General features: G+C 38.7%; 1 protein-coding gene across 1 annotated transcript; it reads left to right on the top strand.

The window, feature by feature from the left end:
• Positions 1–423: 423 nt before the first annotated feature.
• WDR75 (WD repeat domain 75) lies at positions 424–16500 on the top strand (the record flags this gene model as incomplete). The annotated part of the gene is made up of 17 exons (XM_010184579.1): positions 424–548; positions 870–940; positions 1512–1628; positions 3529–3617; positions 4437–4595; positions 4935–4994; positions 5084–5199; positions 5667–5839; positions 6651–6814; positions 9003–9186; positions 11017–11111; positions 11532–11627; positions 12216–12385; positions 12879–12938; positions 14072–14215; positions 14294–14385; positions 16296–16500. Coding segments are annotated over 17 exons (2120 nt in total), but the record flags the coding sequence as incomplete, so codon positions are not given.
• Between the last annotated feature and the right edge of the window lie 417 nt (positions 16501–16917).

Below are 16917 nucleotides of genomic sequence, written 5' to 3'. Positions count from 1 at the left end.
CAGCTTCTCCAGGAGGACACTATGCTATACCTTAAGCAGTATTAACATAAATAGACTTGTCCTATTTATCAGTGTGCTTAGATATTTTTTTCCTAGAATTTTGTCTGAAATAAGTATAAATATAACTTGACGTTACTCTTACTATATTGCTACAAATGTCACTTCAGAGCAAGAGCAAATATGCAATTTTGCTTTGTTTCTGATTACAGTTGCACTGGTATCTGCCATTTAATCTTCAGTCTTCAATATATATCTGAAACAATTGTTTTTTGAAAGGTATTACAAACTTTTCCAACTTATAAAAAATATTGGAAGGTACTAACATGCTAGTTTTAAGGTAGAAGGGGTATAAATCTCCTTTGTAAGGGGCATACCTAAACTTGATCATAAAAGTCTTTGGATAACAGATTTTTCCTTGTTCAGATACATTCCAGCTGGTCTCAGTTAAGCTGACAAAAGCAGCAGGCCAAGATTTGGAAGCCAAAGAATTGTTGGTGGTTTTGGATGGTGTGGATGCGTCACCGAAGCGAATTGCATTTGGAAGAGAAGTATGGTTGCCTTTTGGGACTTTTTCTTCTGTTGGGTTGATTTGGGGGTTTTGTTTTTGTTTGTGGTTTGTTTTTTTTTCTCGAATGAACTATATGCTTTTTATGTTTTTATACACTGAAACAAAACAGAAGTTAAATGAATCTGTGTAAGACCTATCCTTTATAAAAAAAGAACACTTATAATAGGAAAATATTTACATAACATCAGCTTATATGTTATCTTCAGTTTTATTTACTTTGTAGTGAAACATGATTTGTTTTCTTTCTTTCATGTGTAAGAACATAATCAGTATGTCTCAAGTTGTTGTTTTCCTATAACAGGGTGAATACGTGGCATCAGTGAAGGAGGCTATTCTCCAAGTTTATTTTTTTAAACAGAAACACTTGAACAGGTATGAATGAAATTATCAGGCATTGATTCAGTCTTAATGTAACATAAATGTTAACTGGTGATGTGTGCATGCTTTATCTTATATTTGTCAGCAACCGTTTGGTCTTAAGCTGGATGGAGTGTAGTCAGTATAGAAGATGTTTCCCGTAGAGGTGGAGAATGAGGTGGTGTGGTGGCACTGGTAGCTTATCTTTTCAGCTCAAGCATGTGTTTTTATCAGGTAAATGCTTAGGCTGATTCTGGACTGAAAAAAGGGATATAGTTTGGTCAGGGCCAAAACACGGGCAGGGGGAGCAAGGGGAGGTGGAAGAAGAAAGAGAGAAAAAAGGAAAAATCTTTCAGCTAGATTGAAGGCAAAGAACTAATGAAATAAGAGAAAAATAAGTCTGTCACTATTTTTTTGGAGGGTGCATGTGACTGTAGCAACTTGGAGATGTTTAATTCTGCTACTCAGAATTATTTTTGTATGCATTAGCTGATCCTTTTAAAGCTTTGTTTAAAAAAAACAAACAACAAAACGACCAAACAGAAAACAATTCCCATAATTAAAGTTACTTTTTTAACTCTTGAAGGTTTTCTGTAAGTGCAGCGAAGACAAAAAGTGGGAACAATCACTTCACCTGCGTAGCATGCCACCCTACGGAGGACTGTATTGCAACTGGCCATGCCAATGGAAAGATTCGCCTCTGGTATGCACACTTTGTTTGCACTGTGTACCTCGTAAACTAATGTGACCATAGAAATTAAGTGAAATCTGAGCAAAGCAGTCCAATTCGCCCATAGCATTGCTGTTTACAGAAGACAAAATAAGCAAAGAATGTGAACCTGCAGTAGCGACATTGACTGCAGGGTATGGCTTCAGTTTAGTGTCAAATGGGAAAATATTCCTGTTAAGCTATGCTGCATGCCTCTAAACTGTATTTGAAAAAGGTAATGCAGAAGCAGCTGAAATAACTATGGGCAAGTCAGTCCTAGGGAGAGCCCGCTAGTGGAATTGTGTGGTTGAGAACAATATGCTTGCCAAGTTGCTCTGCAGTGCTGAGTTCCTCGGTGTGTGTCTAAGATGCACAGTATGCACCAGGAAGGCACTGAAGACCTGCTAGCATCGTTCTTTCCCTCCCTTTGCATCACTAGAGCATAGGAGAAACTCCAGAAGTTAGAGGAGAGGATACTTGATTGTTGTGGTTTTGGGCTGGACCGGCCACTAAATGGTGGACAGATGCTCTCTGTTAACCCCTCTCACCTCCCCAGAAGGGGAAGGAAAAAGAGAATAAGGGAGAAAAACAAGAAAACTAGCAGGTTTAATGAAACAGTAACACGGAAGGATAATAATGTGTTGCGCCCCACCTCAGTGGGAGGAGGAGAGTGACTAAAGTTCTGTAAATCCCCTCAGGCTAAATTAAGGTGAGCCGACACCAAACGATCAGTTAAATGTTTTAATGTGAACAATTTGGAAAACGTAAAAGCCATTGGTAGTGTGGGTTCTTAGGAGGTGCCTTTTTGTAAGAAAAGAGCAACAGGAAAAAAAGATAAGGAAAGATACCACCGTCTTTTGATCCCATGATGATGACACCAGCGGTGGGCACATGGTGGGCTCATGCAGGTGGCTCTCTGAGTCTGTGCCTTTTATACAGTCCAGGCCCTCCAGGCTGCTGCGCAGGTGCCTTCCTATGTATGTATTTGGGGAGGGGCCGGGGGGGAGCATAGTCGGGAGCCCCTTCCCCACATTAGAACTGCATATCCGGAGTCCTCCACAGGCAGGTGCCCCTGCCCTCCCTCCTTCCAGCACTTCTTTTCTTCTTTTTGCAGAGCAGAACTTGCAGCTTTTGTTATGCAGGACCTGCCCTGCCACAATGTTTGAGGCATTAACTCTTTCAGTCTCTTACAAAATGTAAATAGGAAAATAACGAAATATATACAAAACAAATATAAAATCCTCCCCCTAGTCCCTCCTCCCCCCTTCATTGACAATTATGTCACCAGAGGCTCTGCAGAGCAGGGCACTGGAAAAGTCTCAGACTGGACTCGACAGCAGGTAGAAGCAGGATTCAGGAACACACAGATCTGGATCAAAGGCAAACAAACTTGCAGGGTTGTGCTCAGACATTGACCATGCCAGAAGAAGTGAAGAAGACAAGAAAAAGAGAAGGGCTTAACCCTCGTGATCCCTCAGCTTTATACTGAGTATGATGTATGTGGGATGGAATACCCTGTTGGTCAGTTTTGGGTCATCTGTCCTGTCTGCTCCTCTGTGCAGATGCGACACCTCATGGCACCCCAGTACAGCACCCATGATGTAGCAGTGGCCTTGGTCTCCATAGGCACAAGGATAATCAAGAGCTGTATTTACATACCATACCTAATAGGAACTATGAACATCAAGCACTATTAGCTGTAGAAGTGGACCCTGTCTGGAAAGACGTGCCGTTAGTTTCAGAAAGTACAGTCACTTTGAAGAGACTTATCTGAAGAAGTAGAATCACTAAATAGAGAATTAATTCTACTTAGCTCAAACTGTAACATTGATTCAATTCAGTATTTCCTTTTGTTTGCTCTGTTGATGCTGTGCTTAAAGTTTTTCCTACACAGGAGGAATTTCTACCACAAGAAAGAGTACACATTTTCCACACTGCACTGGCATCATGACACTGTCATGGATCTGGCTTTTTCTATGGAGGGTGAGTAGAAAAAAAAACCAACCCAAAACCAAAAATCCAAACAAAAACGACAACAACAACAAAACCCCTAAGTTGCAGCAGGGAGTGAAAAATCAATAGAAGTTCGAGTTTGTCCACTCAGTAACAAATTAATTTCTAGAATTGTAAATGTTTCCAGAAAGGATCTGAAATAAAAAATGGAAGCAGTTGTTATTTTTTTACATATATTTTGATTGGTATTCGTAATGTCAGATATCTACCTTCTGTGGTGAAATGCAAAATCTGACCTCTCCTTTTACCACTTTTCCCCCCACCTCCACTTCCCCCCCACCACATCCCCTTCATCAGTAATACTGATGAGTCTTGCCAGAGTTGTATTTGCATCCAAATAAAACAAGCCAGTCTTGTCCAAGTTCAGACCTAGTGGAAAAAAAATATGGTTAAACTTCACATGAATTGTGTGACCTGGGCTATTCTTTTTAGGGTATTTCTCACTGCAAAGAACTTCTGATAGAAGGAGAACAGTTCAGCTATATTCTAATACAAATACTCTGCTGATTCAGAAAGTGGTGGGATCCACTGCTCCCGATGCACTGTTTAAATTTTACTGTAGGCACAAATTCTTGTTACTTAATCCTAGTTTCTCTAGCAATTTAACGTGGCATAATGAGAAGCATATCTGTGTGTGTTGCCCAGGCTATATATGGGGAATAATCATTTTGGATGTGGCAGTTTAAGAAAGGTTTTTGGGAAATCTGTGTTTATCTGTCATTGTAAACATGTATGCTGATGATACATTTTAAAGCAAAACCTATAACTATATTTTTATTACTGGAAAAGGAACCAGCTTGATGAGTGGCGGAGTTGAATCTGTTCTAGTTCTGTGGCACAATGAATCAGACTGTCAGAAGGATTTCCTTCCTCGTTTGGGATCTGCTATTGAGTGCATCTCCATGTCATGTGATGGCTCACTCTGCTGCACCTTGCATACAGACAACAGTAAGCCAAAACATTTGAAGTATCACCTAACGCAAAATGGAATGCAAAGCTGTATGAGCTTTACTTTGTTAGTTTCAGATGAATTAACTAGATGCTACGTAAAGGTTCAATATTGATCAGAAAGAACAGATGCTTGAAGTGATCCTTTGCTCTTTCATCAGTTCTCTGAATTTGTCTAGCAACTGCTGTAACTTGGCTTTCCACCTTGGTGTAGGGGGGTCATAAACTGAGAGATGTATTTAATCCTATAAACCTGGTTGGTTAAGGTCTCTTCTCCACGGTGAGATGTGGTTACACTGTAGATGTCTTTTGCGAGACTTTATCTGCTTTTCCTTTCAGGAATTACAATAATCAACAGCAACCTAAGATTTTCCAAAAGTATTCAAGGGTTAATCAAAAGTAAGTGCAATAAAATTTGTCTTCCACTTAGAGGGCAGAATATGTCACTTCCTGTCTTAGGTCATATGTCATCTGATTCTTGTTTCCAGGTCCAGATGTCAAGACTGGTCTAGTGGTTGATCCTAGAACTAAAGCTTTGGTCCTGAATGGAGAGCCTGGCCACTTGCAGTTCTATTGTCTACAGAGTGACCAACAGCTGTTCAGTGTAAGTTGGATGGGCTTGTACTAAAACTTTAACTAAGTCAAGTAAGCGATGCATCAGAATTCATTTGAAGACATGATATGGCGAACAGGGAAAAAACGAGCAGCTATACCACAAGATTGGATTCCAAGCTGAAATGTTTTCAGCTTTCTTGCAAACTTGTTACTTGCTGAACATAGCTAAATGTTGACAGTTGAGTAAATACTTCTGAAAAATGTGTTGCTTTTAAATGTTAAAAAAATTCTAGGTAAAATCCCTCTAAATGATCTTTCTTTTTTTCTTCTTTCCTACACTTAGCATTATTGTGGAATGTCCATGCCCTAATTATGCTTTGCCCACATTTTTTTTAATGCCACAGTCCAGTCAGTTCTCATACGTGCTTTCAGGTGCTTTCTCTGTGGTTTTATGAATGATATCTCTAAATCTACACTTGACTTTTGAAATCTAGTTTTGGTCTTGTTGTTTTGCAGTTGGATGTTGTGCAGCGACAGTACATTCACCAGGCAGGTTTAAACCAAGCTGACTTGGTAAAAGTTGCATTTAGTGCACAAGGCAAGTGGCTGGCAACAGTAGAAGAAAGAGAAGAAGTAACTGACCCCGAGTTACAGTTGAAGCTGTGGTTCTATGATGAAACAACACAAAGGTAACAATAATAAAGCTGGCCTTCTAGGTGTCAAAATCTAAAGTATCGCATGAATATTTACACAGGCTTTGTCTTGCAAAGGTAGAGTTTTTCCAGATCAACTAATAAAATTCTAGAGAAGACCCTAGGGAGAGTTTACTGTGCATGCTACATGCATCTGAAATGATGCAGAGTTGCAGTAAATACAGATGGGAAATAATTGCTCTGAATCATAATTTGCTTATGTTAATCAGATGGACTATTTTAACCATAAGATTTTAGCAAAGACCCTACCAAGCCTGCTGCAGGAGCACGTGGCAGCCTGTGTTGATTGTTTAGAGGGTTGTTCACATATTTACTTGGTATTAAAAATTACGCACTTGACAGAATGGTTCTGTAGCTGTACAGTTTTCCCACCTCTGTCTAGTCCATCATTAATCAATTAGTCCTTCTAGGATGGAGAAGATTATGACTACTGTTTGGTGGTTGTTTTTTTTTCTGTAGGTAACACAGACATTTGGTTTGTACACTTTCCCTGGTTTTCTTTCTGTATAAGTTCAACAAAGGAAAATAAAGCTGATCTGTGTAGCAGCTGTGTGACTGATTGTCTTCAGTACTGGAAAGACTGCCCCGAGTTCAGACTGAATATTTGAGAGTGATGCTTGCTTAGTAATAATCCTTTCTCAGTGCTGGACTACAGTCTCCTGCTGTGTGGAAGTGAATAGGAAGCTGCTTTGATTTCTCTTCGCCCCTTCCAGAATGATCTTGAACTGAAATCTTCCCCAAGTTCCAATGAAATAAAATGGAAAGTTTCTGTTTTCTTTTCCTATAGCTTTAAGCTGAATACTAGAATAACTATGCCCCATGAGGACCACATAACAGACATGTGCTTTCGTGACATAGATGGATTGGAAGATGACTCTCTGATATTGGTAACAGCTGGCAGAGACTGTATGTTTAAAGTCTGGGTGATGGTAGAAGACACTGATCCAGAAGGTAAGTATTGTCATAACTTGCTCTTACTTGCCACTTCGTAACATGCTCTAGAAATTCTGACCCTAACTTCATCCTTTCTGAACTAGGCCCTCGAGTACCATGCATTTATCTGTTTCTGCTGTTGCATGGAGTGTTTTGTTCTCCTGAGCATCCTCTGTGATGGAATTCTCTCACAGTTTTGCAGTATTATGGGTGGGGAGGGATTGTTCCTGAAATAGCAAAGACCCTACCAAGCCTGCTGCAGGAGCGTGTGGCAGCCTGTGTCGATTGTTTAGAGGGTTGTTTATGGAAATGAGTTTTCCATGCTGGGGAAATGGATTTCTGTCATTCCTCTGGGTATAGTCTTAATTTGAGACTTCTGCTCAAGGTAGCAGGATGGGGAAATGTGATATGCTGTTCTGACAGTGTAAAATAAAATGGCATTTAGCCGTTCTGTAGCTCCACCACTTCAGAGTTCATTTTTTCGAGCATCCTTCCTTCCTGTTAGATATTTGAAAGTCCTAAAATGGATATTTAGGATCCACTTCCAGGATACTCATGTAACCATACTTCACCTCTCTAAATGCATGCTGGTGTTTCACTTGTTTCAGACAGAACATCTGAGGGATATGTATTACTCTGTATGCTTTTGGATGAGAAACACAAAAGATTTCTTGCTTCATAATTACCTTAAATGTTACTACGGTGCCAGGCACACTTCAGTGAGCTGGAACTTTCCTGCCACTTGAGTGTCTTGACTCTTCATATTCCCAAATAGATGTGGTAGTGGTCTTGCTGAACTGCTTGCAGTTTGGTACTGTGTTTGTGTTTTCGTGGGCAGGTGAGAACATGTTCAGAAGTACTTTTGAACTACTAAGGTTCCCATTTGGCAAATCTACTTTTACCAGGTTGACTTTCTCTTTCCAGGTTCTTTGCTTCTCAACAGTGGCTGCTTATGAGAAGGAAAACAAAAGCTTGTGTTAATTTACTAGGATTTATGCATGTATTTACTTAGTAGCAACTCCCTCAATGGTATCTGAAAGACTTTTTTCTTATTCTTTTTTTGATTGTAGATGATTCTAAGCCTAGATTATATCTTAATGAGCAGATACTTTGATCTTGAGTACAGTGTGGCTGAGGATGAAACCTAACGGAGTCTGTTTTCTTCAACAAGATAGTTTTGAATCTGCTGACTGGTCTCATCGGGGTGTTTTTTGTCTGTCTGTGCATTTGTTTTTCAAGTGACTCTACAGAGTTCTGTTTCATGGCATGTGTAAAAGTACAAATTAGTGCTGACTTCTGTGGTGTATTTGCCCAGGGTGGACAGGGTGGGAGTGCTCGGGTAGAAAGTTTCACATGCTGCAGCTTCTGTGCAGCAAATACTAAGAAACTATTGAACTCACAAGTAGAATATGCACTCTGGCATGTTTTTATTTGCAGCAGGTCTCTGGCTGTGCCTCTAGATGGTGCCATGCAGTTTAAAGTGGTGAATTGTTTCTGACTTTTTATAGGCAGTTCTTTTAATCATCAACTTGTAGCCATTATATAAAGGATATCTTAGCATAGGGTGATGTTCCTTTCTTTCTTCACCCTACTCATATGTTTCAAAAGCATACTGTATGAGTTTATGTATACTGGGAAACGTATGTTATGTGGTAAGTACATCTATTTGCTTTTGTTCATTTTATGGTAATTACCAACAATGGGAAAGGTATCCCAACTCAATGCACTGGCAGGTTAACCAAGACTAGGAAGCATGCTGAGGGGGCAGTTTGTGATCCTCATACTTTATGTAAATGAACCCTAAGGCAACCTGTGTTCAGATTTTTAGTAATGCTCATGTTCTTGCTACAGTTTTAAAATAACAGTATGCTTCAGAACACTAAATGTTCTATCTGCCTACTTATCTTTTTTTTTCTTTTATCTAACATTTGCCTATTTGAGAGCACAGTTAATGTAGTTGGCAAAGTAAACAGGAATATTGTACTGTGTCAGTGTCAGGATTCACTTTTCAAATGCAGAACTGAGGACAAATGGAAAACCTATTAGATGTTTCTTGCACTTAGTAGTACAGATTCTCTCTACTCAAAAATGTAAGCCTTCTGAAACAAAACTCTCTTGCTCTTGAGCCTGTTTTGCAGCCCTAATACTTGAATTCTTCTTTCTTCATGTATAAACTTCGATTAACTAGCTTGTTTATTCAATGCAGCACAGCAACGTGTGAGCTGGAGCTGTGATTTTGTAGGCAGCTACCACAACTACCAAGCTACTAACTGCTGTTTCTCAGAAGATGGCTCATTGCTCGCTGTCAGCTTTGAAGAAACTGTCACTGTATGGGATTCAGTTACTTGGGATCTTAAGTGTACATTTTGCCATCCACCTGGAAAAATGAGGTATGTTTTTCATCTGGCTTTTTAGGTCCTACTTGGAACAGGAAGAATCAATTCATAGTAGTCCAAGACCCTGTATATGTTCATATAAACATTTCATTTAACAGTCTTAAGTTCATATCTAGAAAAGACTCTAAAATGGCTTTTAGGTGGTTGGTAACTTACTGTTAAAAGTAATAAGATCAAGCTTTGCACTTTTATCTTTTTACTTCCTTATGCCTCCTGTACCTCCCATACTCATATATGTATCATTTGGTATACAGTCTGCTAATAGCCCTTCTCTTTAAGATAGGTATGAATCAAAGTGAATGAAATTAAACAGATACAATTAGTTTGGTCTTTATTCATGTATGCATGCATACAAATAGAAATTATATAGATAGACCATAAAGCCATATTAATCTTATTATTTGTTTTATAAAATAGATATCCTGATCCTTTCTCACCTCTGTTGGAAAATCCATATTTGCCTGGCAGACTCTCCCAGCATGCTTCATTGTGTGCTGCCGTGATAAAAGACATCCTGTAGGTCTAGATACTGTTCTGTTGTGTAAGGTTAACGAGGATTTCATAGGTTGATAGTAGAGATAAAAGGTAGAGACTCAGAGAATAGGACAGGCTTAATATTGAGCTTCCCGAACTATGCAGATATACAGCAGTTTCTGATCCAGGTGAAGTAACATTTTTGTTATGATATTCTTGAAAAAATAGGGCAGTAGGTGACCTCACTGGCTCACATACTTAGAGATCTGGTGCATAGACTGTACCTAAAAACTGCTGAAACAGGAAAATGCTACAAACTTACTTTAGCATTCTCTTTAAGGTTTTTCTAACTGCTTCTCAAACTTGCTTCTCAAAGTCATTACTGCAGTAACGTTAGAAGTGCTTCATATACCCACTTCCAAAGCAAGACACTGCGAGGTCACAACGTTTTAAAGACTGACATAAAGAGTCATAGAAATAGAGAGAGATTTCTTACTGCGATGCTTTTATGTGTATGTTTGTAAGCTTTTCTTTTGTGTGATCAAGTCCATTTTGTTTATACTGGCCTTCTAAGATTAGAAATTGAGAAACTTCATTCTAACACAGGTCTGTAGGAAGATAGTGGGAGGCATGCAGCTGCATCTCTGCTGTATCTGTGGGGAAGCCTTCTCTTGACACCTTGGTGCTGTGGCAAGCTGCTCCTTTTGTAGCCTTTACTATATGCTATATTAAAAGGAAATAAGTTACTCTAGAACTATATTCAATGACTGTATTAATTCCGTAACTTCAAAGGGCTATGTTTTAGTAGAGAAATTCTGTCCCATATTAGGTTTTTTTGAAAATACTCTATAGCATTGGAAATCAAAAGGCTGTTCTGTCATTCTCAGACAAGAAAATTAAAAATTAAAATAAGTGAAAACAAATCACACACTTCCTTCAGTTGGAGCAGACTATAAGAACAACTTATTTTTTCTACTACTCTGTTCCTAGTGCTTAGAACAATAGTAGGAATTCTTTAAATACAGAATTTATTTTCCAGTCCCAGTGTGAATACTCACTAGTACAGTTTTGTAACTTACTCAAGAGCTTAAAATCACTCCTTGAAATCAGAAAGTTGTAGGAACATGTAATCCTTATAGATTTATGCAAACTTCTAAATCTCCCAGGCCTACCTGGTTGTGTGTGAAGTTTCATGCCACTAGAGGTGAAAGCAAAAAGCAAATTTCTCCTGCTTTAAATGTCAGAACTAAATCTTAACTGAATGTCTTTGTGATTTGTGAATCATTACTACATAGAGAAGCAGATGAAATCTGAAGGTCACTAACTTGTTCTGACTTCTTACTTCTGTAGGAGCATCTGCTTTGGGAGACAAACGTGTTGCAAGTACCTTATTGGTGCCACTGATTATGGATTTCTGTGTTGCTGGAACCTGCTCAGTTGTTCATGTAAGATCAGCTTAAACATGCTAGAGTAGTAACACTTGACACTTGAATTTACTGTGAAACCTTAAAATAATTCTGGTTTCATTCCAGCTTGACCCACAACAAAATGTCCTGTGGAAGTGTAATAATTTTCGTGCTTCAGTCAAGATAGTATCTGGTCCAGCGTGCATGTGCTTTGTGTGCATGTGCATAGTAAATTCTAAGATGACTGATACACAGTAACAGTTAGTATTTCCTACATTTGTGTAGAAGTTGATAGTATTTATGTATTCTTATTCCTCTGGGAGTAAGTGAACTTGCATGCCTCTTCCAGAGGTTAAGGCCCTATGTGTAATTCCTGTTTGACCTTTTCTTTGGCAAAGTAGTGGGATGGAACTGAATGCTGCCTTTTCATGTCTGGCTGTTTCTGTGTTTGCTTTTCAGTGGAATGGAGTGCCCACCTCAACATCTTGGTTCTGCAACCTGATCCCCTTTCAGAATATATTGCTGCTGTCTCATGGCTCTCAAAAGAGTCCAGCTGTAAGTACAAAGGCTTCTTTGACAAGTAATAGTCACTGAAATTTAAAACTGTGAAAGCATAATTTCTGGAAAAGGTTTTCTTAGAATTCAGCTTCATGAAAGCCTTAAGACAGATTTGAGTCTGTGTTTGCACCTGTGGAAAACAGCCATGTTTGACAGCAGCAGTCAAGTAAAGCATGTTGGTTCCTCATCTTTTCTGCCAACTGTTGGTCTCCAGTACAAGATGTAGCACAGGGTGAACCATGGTCTCTGGGAGAGGGTTTTGAATGTTCTTGGCGCTCTCCTGTAAAGGCAAAACAGTGATTGAACTGTACAGCTACGTTTTAGAGCTTTGACTGTGAATTATGATTACTCTCCTAGAGCTACTGTTCTGCAGAAAAGTTAATTTCCATGTATGTTCTCTGGATTGGAATACTGTGAAAGGCACCTTCTATTATGCAGTAAGGTTATCCAATTATAATTCCTGCAAACTAGTGCTTATAAGCAATCCTGTCCAGCCCTTACTGCGTATGATACACAGGGCTTTGACAGGTATCCAGGAAGGTAAGCGTTTCATGATTTAAAGAGAAAATATTCTTGGTTTTGCAGTGTTTGTGTTTAAACCAAATGAGCCACGGCCAGTCTATATCCAGAGGAATCTTTGTGAAGAAAAGATCCAGTTTGCTGCCTTCATTCCAAGAGACGAACCTGAAACAGTTGGCTTAGAAAAATACCTTTGGCTACAAAGATCCCAACTCTTTTTTCTTACGGATACACAAGTAAGAAATAGTGACTGGCAGGTAGTTCCTGGGGAAAAAAAAGTATTTGTTCTTTGTCAAAAGCTTTCGACTGCCAGAACAGCTTAAGTTCAAAATTTATTATTTACTGGTTTTTTATTGCTAATAGTTTCTGCTGCCTCATTCATACAAGAAACTAGATAATTTGAGAATGGTGCTTATGCTGTTTAACTTAAACAACCACCTAGACACTGTATTACTGCTGATTATCCAAATGTTTCCTGTGATACTCCTTGTAATATGTGGGTGAGTGGTTTTTTGTTTGTTTAAAAAAAAACAAATCTATCTAGAGCCTCTAGGTCCATTCCTCCTTCCTTTCAGTTTCTTTGTAAAATAAAGATGAATGGATGTGTTTGCCTCTTCCACTTCACTGACACAAGCTTTGGGGCCAGTCCAAAGCTTCTGTAAGCAAGGTATGGAAATATGGAAAGCAGTTTCACAAACTGTAACTCTGCTACATCATTCTGTGTTTTAGGAGCTAATGACGCTTAGCACAAAGTCTCTAGAAGAAAGGCTTACACCGTCAAGCAAACAGGTACCTCTTACAGATGTTCTGACAGAGATGTACAGAGCAGTTCAAAAGTCAGTTGGTGTTGAGTTTGTCAGATTCAAATTCCCTTCTGTCATGAAAATGCACGCCAGATCCAGATGGTGGAGTCATAGGCACTTGGCTGAAGGGGCAGAACTCTGTATTTGCTTTTTTTTTGACAGAATTGCCGTTTGTAAAAACCTTTAAAAAATAAGTATTGGTAAGCTGCTCCTTTCTTTTCTCTTTTCCTCTGAACAAAAAATTACACTTTTCTAAAAGCATTCAAGTTACACAAATGAAGTGAAACCACTTGATGTTCTAATAAGCTCTTTCCTTATTTTGGTTTCTTTAACACTTAAAACCTTGCATGTGGCCTGAACTGCACTTTCTGGCGAGGATGAACGATTGTCACTCGATTACGACTTATCAGTGAGCAGGGATTTCAGAATTGCATTCCAGTATGCACTTCTGTGGAAAATTAGTCTGAGAAACTGGATCTTCTAAAATCATGTTGGAGAAGTGTTTCATACCTCCTGAACAGAGACAAACAGTAGCACGTGATTGATTTGGTTGGTTAGATAAAATAGATCCTAGAAGAAGTTAATACATTTCTAATACGAAATCCAGTGGGAATGTGTTTATAAGCAGTTGGTTTCTTTGGAGGGTTGGGGGATAACGTGATACTCAGATTAAGGTATATTGATCTAGGAAGGTGCCAGAAGGGAAATTGGCATGTTTTCATTCCAGTTACACAATTAAATCACTCAGCAGGTGCTGCTGGTGTTATAAGTGATCTTTTAGTCATAAGTGAAATCTGAACACCATACTTAATTTTTCTGGCTCATGCACCAGTTTCCATATTTGAATGTTGATTAGTTAACCAACTGATTTAGTTAACCAACTAAAATCTGCTTTTCTTGAATCCTGATCCAGGTCCTGGAGAGTCTTTGTTACTTTGTGTAATGAAATATCTCTCTCAGGATGCCTGACAGAGAATGAGTCAAATGGCTCAGCTGAGTTAAATTTGAGTGTAGAGTTTTCTCGCTTAGGTTGACTCTGAATTGTGGTAATTCAAAATGGGATAAAACTTTTAGATTTGTGACACTAAAATTCTACTTCAAACTTTCACCTTTTTCCAGCTGGCGGTAGAAGAAAATCTTCCTGTGACTCCATTTAGCTTGCTGTTAGGAAAGCACAGATGTCAGCGATCCCAGAAGGATATAGACCTTGGAAAAGTAGTTGTTCGGAATAAGCAAGAGCAAGATTCACCTGCTGTCAAAGAGGTAGGAATGATTACAGTAAGCATACAAACAAAATCATGACAAACAAGCTTTCCTAAAGCTTCTGTTTTCTCTTTTCAGCTCTTGCACACTCCAGCACATGTTTTGCCATCTGCTTCCTTCCTTTGCCCTATATTTATTAATTCATTGCTCATCTCCAAGGAAAACAAAAGGTAAGGAAAATTGAAGAAATCTTAGTTACTGAAGTTGTATTAACTATGTACGTATTTGTTTTTTTTGGTTTTCCAACACACTTCGTTCTTCTGTTGACGTAAGTTAGTAGAACACTTCATTATGGCAAGATTTCTTTCTTAAAACAACTCAGGTTTTGGGAGGTTTATGGACTGCCTCGTTAAGTCTACTGGCTCTGTTGCTGTTGGTTTTGCTGTTGTCATAATGTGCTTGTATGCAAGACGTTGCCTTTGGAACTCAAATGTGCTTCATAAATCCAACTTATTCCAGGGATTTAATGTTTTAGTGGTATTTTTGATAAATGTCAGATTCTCAACTTTATTTGATATTATGATAAGTTCCTGCATAATTCTTGGTGTAGCTTTCTAGATACACCAAGAAGTCCTTGGGTTTAATCTTAACAGTTTGTTTAGAACTCAAATTTCATTCCTGATTTAGCTACGATATATGAGTGTGTACTGTGAACAAAGTTAGCTTAGCTTGTCTTACGATGCATTAATTCCAGTTTAGTGGAGAAGTTTGATAGGTACTTGAATATGTTGTAGCTTGCTCCTCTGATACAGATGTATGCTTCTAGGAAAAGAATGCAGGCACAGGGGTTATGACTGTAGTACTGTATTAGGATTAATATCTTGTTACTTATACTGGAGCTAATTAAATGCTTGCATTTTTTTGTGTAATCTATTCTTGAAGTGTTTGCTGAAATCTCTGCCAAGCCAGAGATTAAAATGTGTTACTGGTATCAGCTGCCATTCTGAGTTTGTAAATACCATGAGAGGATAGTTTACACTCCCAAGGTTTACCCAGGAAAAAACCACCGGTTTGAGTGGTTTTTGCATGTGCGTTGTATTCTGCCCTAACAGCAGCATAATCAGTTCTGCTATGCTGTGCTAGCTTTCTTAGGCAAAAATCTAATGCAGGAAATACATAGAAACTTGCGTGTAGTTTCAGTGCTGAAGAATTTCGGAGTTTAGTGGCCTGTGTAAATATTTGCACGTGTAGAACTTGTACTTTGACACTGGTAATTGGTATGACTGCGCATTTAAAGTTACATATAAGGGCTGTAGGACTGAGCTTCTGAAGAATGACAAGAATATATCGCTGTTTAGATTTTCTTATCAATATTAAACCGTTTTATTTTCCTTGCCAATACAATACGTGTTTCACAATTTACCTTTTGTGAGTGAGGAGTAGATGAAGAGAGAACAGATGATTTTTAGGAGACAAATGCTGTTCTGCTGTGCAGGTCACTCCTAATGAGATCCAAAACATTTACACAACAGACGTTTGAGTTAATCCTATTAATTGCCACATCACAAATGGTAGCTGTTCTGTGTATTTCTTTGGAAGTGAGTTTTCCACTTCAGCACTAGTTGAACTCTCAAAGTTAGAAGGGAGCAGCAGTTTTAAGCACCTCCCTTTGCTTAAAGAACAAACTTTTTCTTGTCTGGTAACACACTTAGTATTGTAGCAGTTTTTAAGATCGAGTGACCTCCTTTAAATTTGAAAAAGAATGGCCTTCTTGAATACTGTTCATCTACCAGCGTATTGAATGTTTCTAATGCTGTAGGAGTGTGAGATCATAATTCTTCACATGATGCTGATCTGCATGTCCTGACATGTACTACATTTCAAGAAAGGAAAGTCTTTTTTTTGGTTAACGTTTACTTAAAACAGGGGACAGCTATTTAAAAACTGGCTTGGAATTGACATGGCAAGAGAAGTACAGTAGTTTGTAAGCAGCCTGAGGTTAAAAAAATATGTGGGAACTAATGTTTACTTAGTTATTTGCATGAGAGTTTATCTCTCCTATAGCGTGTGATAGTATAGTACGTGAAAGTACCCATTAATTTCATTAATTAGCTTGTCTCCAATCATGTTCCTGTTACAGTGCAAAAGAAGTTGCTGATGAAGTAGAAATGGAAAGTGAAAAAACAGGGGATGATTCAGATGAGGAAAGAGATGTTACTGACATGGAACAAGAAGAGACAAGTCCTGTGGAATTACTAGGTGAGGTGACGTATAAACTGTCTAAATCCCAGGAAAAAGAGCTACGAAAAATAAGAAAAATGGACTACAGTTGGATATCAACTTAATAAACAGACATCTTGTGTTTTTATACTGTAAACTGAAGCCATGTGGATTAAATAATCTTAAAAAAATCTTCCCAATCCTTTGGCCATAAATTTCATCAGCCTCTCTTTTGGTGAGAAATGAGAACTGGGGGGGAGGGATTAAAGTTTTGAAAAGCTGGTTCTGCTCCTAGTTTATTTTGATTCTCTGTGACCTTAGAAAACATTTAACCTGCAGGGTATTTTTCCCCTTGCGAGTGTATTTGAAAGGCTAATAGCAAACCGAGTTCATTATCTGACTTGTGGCCAGCAGCTAAGCTGCTGAAAATCTTCCCCTTTCAGGCTGGACGACTGATGCCAAAGCCACCAGCAGCAAACAGCTTCAGTTAGTAAGGCTACTTCATTCAGGATCGGGTAGGGGAAGTCAGAGCAGTTCTTAGC

The sequence above is a fragment of the Mesitornis unicolor genome, unplaced genomic scaffold (genome assembly GCF_000695765.1).
Source record: "Mesitornis unicolor isolate BGI_N332 unplaced genomic scaffold, ASM69576v1 scaffold8105, whole genome shotgun sequence".
Classification (NCBI taxonomy): Eukaryota; Metazoa; Chordata; class Aves; order Mesitornithiformes; family Mesitornithidae; genus Mesitornis; species Mesitornis unicolor.
The sequence above is the reverse complement of the archived record's forward strand: the minus strand, read 5'-3'. Positions and strand labels throughout refer to the sequence as shown.